The sequence below is a fragment of the Trichosurus vulpecula genome, chromosome 7 (genome assembly GCF_011100635.1).
Source record: "Trichosurus vulpecula isolate mTriVul1 chromosome 7, mTriVul1.pri, whole genome shotgun sequence".
Lineage (NCBI taxonomy): Eukaryota > Metazoa > Chordata > Mammalia > Diprotodontia > Phalangeridae > Trichosurus > Trichosurus vulpecula.
The window spans coordinates 268,971,282-268,982,669 of NC_050579.1; the positions used below are offsets into that span (position 1 = coordinate 268,971,282).

The 11,388-nt window shown below is 45.6% G+C and overlaps 1 protein-coding gene across 1 annotated transcript; it reads right to left on the reverse strand.

Annotated features, from left to right (window-relative positions):
* Nucleotides 1–205: 205 nt before the first annotated feature.
* LOC118856224 (rano class II histocompatibility antigen, A beta chain-like) lies at nucleotides 206–5,781 on the reverse strand. The gene is made up of 6 exons (XM_036766383.1): nucleotides 5,573–5,781; nucleotides 2,818–3,087; nucleotides 2,144–2,419; nucleotides 1,473–1,583; nucleotides 976–999; nucleotides 206–565 (listed from the first exon to the last, which is right to left on the reverse strand). The coding sequence occupies exons 1-6, from the start codon at nucleotides 5,670–5,672 to the stop codon at nucleotides 552–554; spliced, it is 795 nt and encodes a 264-aa protein (XP_036622278.1). The 5' UTR covers nucleotides 5,673–5,781; the 3' UTR covers nucleotides 206–551.
* Between the last annotated feature and the right edge of the window lie 5,607 nt (nucleotides 5,782–11,388).

Consider the following 11,388-nt stretch of genomic DNA (forward strand, 5'->3'; position numbering starts at 1 on the left):
AAGTGTATACAAAGTACTATGCTAGGAAACATGCAGGATACAAAGGCCTGCTGTAGCTTGTGACACTTGATGTAGGCTGGGGCCTTAGTCCCAGGCTCCTTTTATCAGATGTCTCTTGCTTCCCTTGCATAGAGCAGGGCCCTTTCCTAGCCCCTCCTCCTTATTTTTTACATATGACTCCTCCAGCAGTCCTAGGGGCACAATGAATGATACAGATGACACCTTATTTATTAAGGAAGAATACAGAGAAAAAAACAGAGTTAATGCAGAAAGGGCAGCAGCATAACTGAGATGGAGTCTGTATGGAGACAGCAGAAGCAGACTTCCTTCTCCCCGAAGCTCCGCACCATCTGAATGTAGAAAACATCCTGAACAGAAGGTGAAACAACAGGGTCGTTTGAGAGAAGGAGGATGACAAACGTCCTCCGGGTACAGGAAAATGCGGGTTCCATCACAATGACTCAATTGCTCCTCCCTCCTGGATGACTGGGGACCCTGGACAGGAGACCAGGGATGGGAGGCACTCTCTTTGAAGGAAGGAATCCTAAGGTTCACCTCAGCAGGCCTGCAGGGAGAAGAGAGTCATTACAGGCTACAGGCTCTATAAGCATCATCTGTTCTTCTCCAAGGAGGAGGAACGCCTGATGATGCCCCTCAAATCACTACCAAGAGATTTACACATTTTTCTTATTAAAACTAGATTTTCCCTCTTCTCCTGCCCCCTGGAATCCTGAGGGTGTCTCTGAAAACTCTGATCCCAAAGGGAAGGGATACAGCCTGAAGCAGGGCTTCTGCTGAATTATGGGATATTCTCTTCCACTGCCTCTCTCATACTAAGGAGCTGTTGATGCCCCAATTAGGGAGCAAAAAGAACCTAGTAAGAGAATGACAGAACCAAAGACACCCATTCCTATGGTCTGTGAGCTCAGGGATGGAGAATTATGATCCTTGGCCACAAAGGAAAAGGGATATTACCTGCAGGCTGAGGCCCAGTGCGTCCTGGGGAGGCAGTGAAAGAAAGAGAAAGAGAAAAATACAAGGTCACAGTCAAATCCTTAGACTGGGGAGGATTTCTACCCTAGACTCAGGATGCTCATCTACCACCCCAACATGAGGGATCCTAAACTTTATCCCCATAGTGTCTGATTCTCATCATAACAAAAGGGAAAGGAAAGTTCAGGGCTGTAAAAGCCTGAAGACTCTCCTCTCTCTTTGTCAGGCCCAGCATTTGGCTCTCATTATATCCCTCAGGCACCAAATCCTCCCACTCCAGGTTGGCTTTGGTTTGGGAAATATTAATCCCAATGTCTCCCACCCCTGGGCTTTGCCTCTGACCTCCTGGGATAAGTTCCCTCTATGGGCTAAAGGACAGGAGCTGGGGCCAAAGCCAGAGCCCCTGGCCCACTGGAGATGGATCTTCCTCTGTGGCCTGAGTTCTATGGAACCAAAGCCTCTTGCTACATGCTCCTCACCTTTCTGGTTCTTCAGGTGGATGATCAGTCCTACCCCAAGGAAGATCAGCCCCAGGACAAAGCCTCCAATTCCACTCAGCAGTTTGCTCCGGGCAGATTCAGACTGTGCCCCTGCAGAGAACATGCCTTGGGGTCATCACTTCTCAGTCCTCTCCAGCCCACCCTCAACAAGTGACCTAAAACCTCAGAGCCCAGCATGGTTGGGGGGGGCACTACGAGACTGAGTGGTAAGTAGGGGCAGAAGCCTGGATTCCTGCCCCAACTCCATCTGGGTGAGAAATGGAAGGAAAAAGGTCAAGGGAGTTCAGGATTGGGGGCAGGGAAAACGACTGCTTTTCTGAGGACACTTCCCATTATTTGATCCCAGAGACATATAAAAACTGAATTCCCAGAGGTAAAGATGATCTGTCTCCCAGGAAAAGGACAGTCAAGGGAATCTCGGATCCCAGGAGAGGATGGAAATACGTGTTTCCACAATCAGGGTTCTGTGGGTGCTAGCTCCATGCTGCAGTCAGGAATGCTGGGAGAGGGAGTAGGATGTGTATTACCCAGGGCATAGGGAGGGGGTCTGTGGGAACATTCACTGAAGGACCTCCAGAGATACAGAACTCCCCCTCCTGGGGCTGTAGGGAGGGGCAGGCTGGGGACAGAGTAAGGGAGCTGGCTCTCACTCCATTCCACCCTGATGGGGCTCTGTAGGCTGGCATGCTCCACGCTGCAGGTGTAGACATCTCTGCTCTGGGGAGTCATTTCCAACATGACCAGGGTCTGGTAGGTCCAGTCTCCGTTCTGTATCACCCCCGTGGACACAACCCCAGCCGTCTCCTCCTGCCCATTCTTGAGCCAGGTGACCTTGACCTTGCTTGGATAGAAGCCAGAGACAGAGCAGACCAGCAGGTGCTGCAGGGCCTCCGTCCTGGAGGGGGAGATGGTCACTCTGGGCTGGACTGGGGGGAGAGAGGGCAAGGTGAGAGATAGAGAAGCCCCTTCCTTCTGATGAGGGTCCCTGCGGCTGCCAGGCCCTGAAGGCCTCCCCCACAGGTGTCCAGCACCCGCTCAGGGATGCTCTCCATCGTCCAGGGTCCCAGGGTCGGGGTCAGGCCCCCCCCAGGCTCCCATGGTCCCCATCGGGGGCTGTCCGGGTCCGCTCAGGGTCCCCTCCGTCTGACTTCGGCAGCAGCCCCTTGGGTGGTCCTGTCCGGGGTGGGGGAGGGGGAGGGAGGCCGCGGGGCAGGCGGGGCGGGGGTGCAGTGTCCACTGGGTCAGCTCAGGACACGGGGTCAGGGGCCCACCCTCCCCCGGTCCCGGCCCCGGAAGTCAGGGGGTGAGGGTCGGGGTCACTCACCTCTTCTGTCCATAGCGAAGGGCTTGTGTACCTCGTAGTTGTGTCTGCACACCGTGTCCACGTAGGCTCGATGTTGCTCCAGGAGCTCCTTCTGACTGTTAAAATCCTCAGCATGACGCCGCCCCAGCTCGGACACGGCCTCGAACTCCCCCACGGCGCTGTCGAAGCGGGCATATTCCTGGTCATTGTAGATGTATCGAGCCACAAGCCGGACCCGCTCCGAGCCGTTGGTGAAGTAACAGTCACCCTTGTGCTGAAACACGAAATCCCCTGCGGGCGGACCCGGAGCAGCGTCAGACACCGGCACACTGACCAACCGCGGCCCGGCGACCAGGCCAGGACCGCCCCTTCGGTGTCTGACCGCTCACCCGCGGGGCCTCGGTTCCTGAGCCCTTGGCTCCCGGCTCCGCCTCCCCCTTCTGAGCCCTGGTGACAACTCGCTGGTTCGGCCTACCCTGGGACAGTGAGGCCACGCCCTGCCCCTCCCCCTCCCGCCTCTGCCGTGGAGGACCGGGAGCCATGCTGGGGCCTGGAGGCTCAGAGAGGCTGCTCTCGCCCTACGGACAAGACCCGGGAAACCTGTAATAGCTTGTGGCTTCCCACTTCCGGCCCCACCCAAAACACACGCACGCACACACGCACTACCCCGCACAACCCTCACATGCACGTACACACTCATACATGCGCAGACACAGGTACACACACTCACATGGACACAACCCTCACCCACACGTACACACATTGACTCACACACAGTGAGGGGAGCCACGGAAAGCTGTATGTTAGAGGCACAGACACAAGCAGGGCAAGAGAAGGGGCTGAGCGATCGCCGTCCTGACCCTCCTCCTCCTGCTGCTGCTCCTCTCAGGCGGTCTAGACCTCACTCTCCTCCGAGCCTTCCTCCTGCTTGAACCGAGCTCCCTCCTCTCTCGCCCCCACCCCCCCAACCCCTGCCCCTGGGATCTGAGCAGCCTGCCCCTACTTCCTAGAACAACTGCCCAGGCCGACACATGTCCTGCACACTGACACGATTGCGCTAACCCGACTGTTCTAATTGAAAATAATTCCTACTTATCCACCCTACTCCAAGTTCCCCTAGTCCCATCCCCCACCTTTACACAAGAAGGAACTGGGAACAGCTTGTTGCAATGACTTAGCCAAAGACACTAGGTTAGTATCACAGCTGCGGGTGCGGCCCAAGTCCCCTGACTACAGACTCAGTTATCTGTCCCCAAAACCACTTTGCTTTATAACTTCCAATCTACCCCACGTTGGTAGAAAAATCAGTGAAGGGTTTGAAAAAGAAAAATAAGCTAAGTTCAAGGAATGTCATAATCAATGACCAATTAGTGTAATCTAAGGCGGGCAAACAAGAAGTCTCTTGCAGAAGAAAAGGTGCTTTCAATCCAGAGTGACATCATTGAGTACCTACTATGTGCAAAACATTCTTAAGCCCTGGAAATACAAAAATACCCCACAGGCGCCATTCATTTCATTGGTACAATCCAAAATGGGGAGAAAGACATCTAGATAACAATAATGCAAAAAGAGAAGGGAGGCAGGCAAAGAACAGGAGGGACAAATTGGTAAGAGAAATTTGAGGAGAATCACTTCATTTCACTTAGAAGTTGAGATTTGGGGGATGGAGTGGGCTCGGCTGAAATATTTGGAAAGAGAGTCCAGGACTGACTGGAAACCAGGAATCTTGGAGAAGCTCCCTAGTTCCAATACGCTGTATTCTAGGGCCCTGGAAAGTCTGTTTCTCCCTGCACCCCAGTTTCTTTTCAAAGTTCCCCCACATCTCACTTAGATTGGAGCTCTGTCACTCCTCTGTGATGAGACAGAATATTTAAGGTAAGAAACTAGGACACACATAGACAGGAATAGAACTGGGCAAGGGAATCTTCACACTCATCTTTGGCTTCCCCCTGGTAGTTCCAGGATATTCCATGTACCACAATGAGTATAGAATTATTCCCCTTTAGATTTATTTAAAAGATGATAATATGAGGGAATCTGAGGAAAGAGAGAACACTACAAGCAGGAGACATCAAGGATGAGACATTTGAATTGTTGCTTGAAGGAAGTCAAGGCTCAGAAGGCAGAGATGGGAAGGGAGTACATTCCAAAGATGAGGAGCAGCTTACATAAATACTTGGGAGCATAGAGATGGGGGTTAAATTCAGGGAAAAGCTGGTTGAATAGTTCTAGTGGAATGACAAGTGTTCAAAGAAGAGTAAAATGACTGGAGAGTTGGGTTGGACTTTAAATGTCAGGCTGAGGAACTGAGAATTGATCCTAGAGGCCAAGGGAAGATTCAGCAGGTTTGTGAGAAGACTAGGGATATTGCTTAATATTGGTGTGAACAAGGGATTGAAGAGAGAATTAGGCAGAATAGTGCTGACCTGAGCATTGAGAAAGCCACAGATGATGTAGTTTAGGTGAGAGATGAATTGTCTCTAGGGAACCTCCTCAGTCCTCAAATAATCCCCTCAGTCCCATTATCTTGTTCATGGACACAGGAACCCATGTTGATGCCAGACTAGCCTGAGGATGGCCTTGGTACCTTTGGAACTCTGATGTAGCTCCCTCCTCTACCATCTACCCCAAATGATCACCCTGTATTTCTGTGGAAGGAGCCCTACCCAGTCTCACCAGTGGCCTCTATTCAACAATAGGAGAAATTTTCCACCCTCTTCTTGGGAGACCGAGGATCCTATGTGAAAGACCCAGGGAGCAGTATTACTTCACTTACCTGGGATGTCCCTGGCCCAAGATGCAGGTATACTCAACACCATCAATGTTATTAACAGACCAATCTTCCAACAGTCAGCAGAGATCCAAACGTTAACCATGTTAGAAATGAGCAGGAATCGAGGGAATGAGCAAACAGCAGGATCTAAGCCAATCAATAGGACTTAGCTCCTCACTTGTTGGAGAAAAGGACCTGGCTGGTATCTTTAAGTCTCCTAACACTGAAAAGTGACTAAAAGAGGAACCAATAAGCTTTAAAAGCTGAGCTGTGTCATCTGTCTCCAGGCAGCAAGTTGTTGTAAAGGGCCTGCTAGGACACTTTTCTTGGCAGAGGAAACAAGTGCCCTAGCTCTAAACCCTTGCAGCCTCAGAAGTGAACTTGCTTCCTCATTCATGCCTTGCTTTGCTCATATCTTCTGTCTTTAAAATGCATCCCATTAGAATGTGAATGTAAGTGTGCCCTCCAACAGCAAGTTTATTCTGGTATCTGTGGCTAAAATAAAATAAATGAATAAGGTCAAAATTCTGAAATCATAGATCTTCTTGAACTCTCAACTGCCTGGGATTTGCCTTCTTAACTATCCATCTGTATGACTTTATTCTATCACCCTGTGTTCCTGAGATGCTTTGGTCTAGACATAGAGCTGGTTTTACTCTCTGTTTTTACCTGGTAGAAGCTCCCTCAGTCTATACTCATCTGAGGTTAGAGGAAAAAGAATCAGGGCAACTGTCTTAGGTAGTTAAATACAGAAGGGTACAAGTGAGTAATGAAACATGGTTTGTCTTCTCACATCTGATCTGATAGTGAGTTTCTGAGGCTCCCTCAAAAACAATTTGGAAAATCCTTACCCAAGAAAGGAAACACGGCTCATAAAATATTGAAGCATCTACTTCCACATAAGTGACTTGACATCTTTAAAATATCGTCTTACTGAAAATCAAAGGTAAACACACAAAGGAACCAAAAATGAAAAGAAGTTACTTATGAGGTAGACGGAATTGCAAGTCCTCAAAGAGAGGAGAGTACTAGATCATCTTACCTGTTTCCTGAAGAACCTGTATGTGTGCTAAAAAGCAACAGTCAGAACCAAATATGGAACAACTGATTGGCTGAAGATTGGAAAAGGAGTGTGACAAGGCGGTATATTGCCACCTTATTTATTTAAGTTATATCCAGAGGACATCATGTGAAATGCTGGGCTAGATGAATCAAAACTTGAATTAAGGTTACTGGAAGCAATATTTGCAATTTCAGATATTCAGAAAATGCCACTCTAATGGCAGAAGTGAAGAGGAATTAAGAAGTCTCTTGATGAGGGTGAAAGAGGAGAGTGTAAAAACTGGCTTGAAGCTTAACATAAAAACAAAACCAAAAAAGTAAGATCTTGGCAATTAGTACCCCCACATCCTGAAAAGTAGAGGGTGAAAAAATGGAAGCAGACTTCATATTCTTGGGCCCAAAGATCACTGCAGATGGTGACTGTAGTCATGAAATTAAAAGTCACTTGCTTCTCTTAAGGAAAGCTATGGCAAATCTTAATAGCATACTAAAAAGCAACAACAAAGGTCCATGTAGTCAAAGCTATGGTTTTTCCAGTAGCAATGAATGACTTTGAGAGCTGGACTATGAGGAAAACTGAGCACCACAAGATCTACACTTTTGAGTGGTGCTAGAGAAGACTTTTGAGAGTCCTTTGAGCAGCAAGGAGGTCAAATCAGTCAATATTTAAAGAAATTAATTCAGGCCATTTACTGGAAGGTCAACTACTGAAGCTGAAGCTTAAATATTTTGGCCACATAATGAGAAGATGGGACTCATTGGAAAAGACCCTGATGTTGGAAAAGTGTGAAAAACACAAAAGGAAAAGGGGATGGCAGAGGATGAGATGGATAGATAGTATTGTGGAAGCAATGAGCATGAACTTGGAAAGACTTTGAGAGATAGTGGAGGATTAAACCACCTGGTAATCTTTGGTTCATGGGATCATGACTGAATCAGCAACAACAACCATTTCATTAATTCATCTTTAGAGATCATAAGAGAAACTAATGGCTTTGTATTGTCTAGAAAGTAGCGCAGAAAAGCAATGGTTCTTTGAGGGTAATGAATGGGGAAAGCGGGGCAAAGTTCACAATAGCTTTTCACCATCTTTCATTCTTTCCAGCCCTAGTGATGTTGACAGAATGTGAGAAGCATCAGGGGTATCTGTGAAAAAAATTTCCCTCATAGGATCATAAATTTATAAATTTAGCACAATAAAGGATCTTAGAGGTTATAATAAGAGAGTAAGTGAGGCTCAGAAAGGGTGTGACTGGCCCAAGGTCACCCAAATTCCATTCAAACCCAAGTTTTCTGAATGCAAATCCTCTGTTATTTCCACTTCACCACAAAGCTTCCCATAGGAAACTTACTGATCTATTTTGCTGTTTACTAAAGTGGAACCCAGGACCAGGAGATTGAGAAAACTAAAAGGTATATTTGACTGCCAGATGCAAATTAGATTAAAATAGTTGGACAAGTCTGGGGAAAGAGCAGAGTCGATGGAAGTAGTGTACTTGATCTTAACCTGGGTTGTCTTTTGTTTTGTTGTTGTTTTACATTTTTTTATTTATGGAATAAAACATGCATTTCCATAACAATATAAGAAAGATTATTGCTCATGAAACTGCAAATCTACTATGCCCAACTTGCTATTCCTTTCAAATGTACAACAAAATTATCAAGTAAATTTCTTTTTTATTATTATCAATTCTTTCTCTGGATGCAGACAGCATCTTTTTTCATATGTCCTTTATAGTTAATTTGGGTATTTATAATATTCAAAATTACTTGTTTGCTCAATGTAATTCTTAAAACAATATTGCTGTTACTGTATACAGTGTTCTCTTGGTTCTGCTCATTTTGCTCTCCATTATTTTGCGTCTTTCCATGTTTTTTCTAAAATCATTGAACTCATCATTTCTTATAGCCCAGTAGTATTCCATCACAACCATATATACGGCTTGTTCAGCTGTTCTCCAAATGATGGTGAACTTCCCTGCAATTTCCAGTTTTTTACCACCACACCTTTTTGAACATATAGGTTGTTTCGCTTTTTCACTAATTATCTTTGAAAGCAGACCAAGTAGTGGTATTGTTGGGTCATTTTTGAAAACACCAGCCTAGGTATGACTGGTCATAATCCTAGACAATATACTTAAGGCCTCAGTTTTCTCCAGCAAGAAAGAGGCTGGCTGGAAGATTCTATACCTCCAGTAGGTGGTAGCAGAGAGTAGCAGATAGGTTGAATAGCTAAAGAATAAACAAGGAGAACAATGCTCTACACAGTTATAGGATACTTTCAGCTCTGTGAACTCCTGTATTATGCTTGCTTTGGGTGAATGTGTCACCTGCCCCTTGTTATAAGCCCTGGTCACGTGTGTCCCTTATATGGATGTCTCACCATGGGTGTCCCTTCATGGATGTTGCCTAGTCACACTTACTTCTTGCGTGTACCCTTCTCTACTGAAAATGTGGTAACTGGGCCCTTGTAAATATGAGAATATTTCCTTGTCATTTAATTTGATATTCTTTTCAATTAAATTTCATTTGCTTTAAGTTAATAAAAAGTACTTTTGTGCAGAGGATTGTATTCGTATTCCAACATTGTCATTCCAACATTTGTCACATTTGGCAAGTCCTCTGGGACTCAGTTTCTGCTTCTTTAAGATGAGGGGCTTATACTATATTATCTTTTGTTTCTTAATCTATTATTCTGATGAATTCCCTCTGGGTTAGCCTAGCAAAAGCAAATATATTGATGGGGGCTTGTGATCAGTGGTTTTCAGTGTATGCTGATACACAGTATTCCTAGAGGCCCATTGTAAATGTTGATCCAGCTGATACATATCACTCCTTCCTTCCTCCCTTTCCTCCCTCCCTCCCTCCTTCTTTGCTTCCTTCCTTGCTTCCTTCCTTCCTTACTCCTTCCTTCATTCCTTCCTTCCTTCCTTCCTTCCTTCCTTCCTTCTTCCTTCTAAATTGTTGGACTTAGAATCTAGAAAGCTTGAGTTTAAATATCATCTGTGACATTGGGTTCTAACTCTTGGATCCTCATGTGTTGATAAGCAAAATGGCCTTTGTTTTCTTTGAGTAATTCAGTGAGCCTTACTAGGTGCTAAGCCCCAGGCCCAAACCCCATTAGGTGTTAACCTAATCTATGTGGATGTGAACCTCCCAGGGTCCTAAGGGGAGGGGCCAACTCAAAAACGAATCACCAGAGCCTGAGCTCTGGTGATTCAGATGATGTTTGATGATGTCTGAAGCCCTATAAGAAGGGAGGACAGAGTCAGTTCTGCAGGGCTCTGGAGGTGGTGTTGATGAGCAGACTCTGGGCAGCTGTAGCTAAGGAGCCCTCCAGCTTGTAAACCCAGATGCTGAGACTTTGTTGAACTCTGGTAACTATGTGTTGGGATTTGAGTCAGACAAAGTCTGTCTGTTGATGTTTGTAATTTGTTTGCATTTTGTTTTGAAGTTCAGGGTCCTGGCTTTTTCCCCTGAACTAACTGAATGATATTGGTATGCCGAATTAAAAGTAAGCTTGTCAAGCCCTTCACCTTGCTTTTCTTAATTAAGCAGATCAAAAGAACCTGTGCTGTTGGCAGCTTTCTGGGTGCTGTCTGTGGGTGAATCTTATACCCCCACAGAAGCTGCTAGCCAGATTGTTAAAACACCTCATTCAACACATAATGTGCTTCTATACATAATGAGGTTGTTTGGGGCATAAATTTGGTAATGAGTGAATGAATGAAAAAGAATTTTTTTTAATAATTTTTAATAAGTGCTTCCCATGTGCCAAGCATTGTGCTAAGTGCTAGGGAAACAAACAGAAAGACCAAGACAGTTCCTGCTTACAAGGAGCTCCCATATTTCTTGGAGGAGATGAAGTATAAGTGAGAGTTCAGCTGCAGGTGGATGACAGTGCTGGGGGTCCAGAGGGCAAAGAGGCAGGGCAAAGGGTAAGATCTGGAGGACCTTGGGAATCAGTGACAGGACAAATGGTGAAGCCCAGTGGTTCTTGAAATTGTTTTGCAAGTACCAAAGTATTATATAAATGCCAGTTATTTTTCTTCTTCCCCATAACAGCCTCTCAAATGCCCAGTCACTTCAACTGCTCTGTGTATAGCTTGGTTTCCAGCCTACTCCCTACTTTTGTTGTCTTCCTCTGGATGTGTGCCAGCTTGTTGATGCACTTCCTTAAAGGAGGCTCCAAAACTGAGCACAATATTTTATTTGTGGGCTGATCAGAACAGAGAACAGTGGAAATATCACTTCCCTCATCTGAGCATAAATCTACTTCAAAACAACATTTGCTAAATGCCTGCTGTGGGGAGAACATTTGCATTGGGGGATATGCAAAATTTTATTTTATTTTTTCCCACTTAACATTATTTTATTTTTCCCAATTACATGCGAAGACAGTTTACAACATTCACCTCTATAAGATACCGATTTTTTTCTCCCTCCCTTCCTCCCCACCCCCTTATCCAAGTTAGCAAGCAATCCTCTATAGGCCATACGTGTACAATCATATCAAATACAGTTCCATATTAGTCATGCTGCAAAAGAAGAATCAGAACAAAAGGGAAAAAAACCATGAGAAACAAAAAAAGAGAGAAAGAGAAAATAGCATGCTTCAATCTGCATTCATATTCCATAATTCTTTCTCTGGATGTGGGTAGAATTTTCCATCATGAGTTTTTGGGAATTGTCTTAGAGAAGAGCTAAGTCTTTAAGACTTAAGGCTAAGCTAAGTTTGCAAAGATGCAAAATTTTAG

What these genes read in the sequence shown, in the direction of transcription:
- LOC118856224 (XM_036766383.1), bottom strand. Translation starts at nt 5,672, where the DNA reads ATGGTTAACGTTTGGATCTCTGCTGACTGTTGGAAGATTGGTCTGTTA. An exon ending in CTTCGCTATGGACAGAAGAG is followed by an intron (nt 2,420 to 2,817) that starts GTGAGTGACCCC and finishes CTCTCCCCCCAG; the next exon opens with TCCAGCCCAGAGTGACCATC. An exon ending in CCCCATCAGGGTGGAATGGA is followed by an intron (nt 1,584 to 2,143) that starts GTGAGAGCCAGC and finishes TGTTCTCTGCAG; the next exon opens with GGGCACAGTCTGAATCTGCC.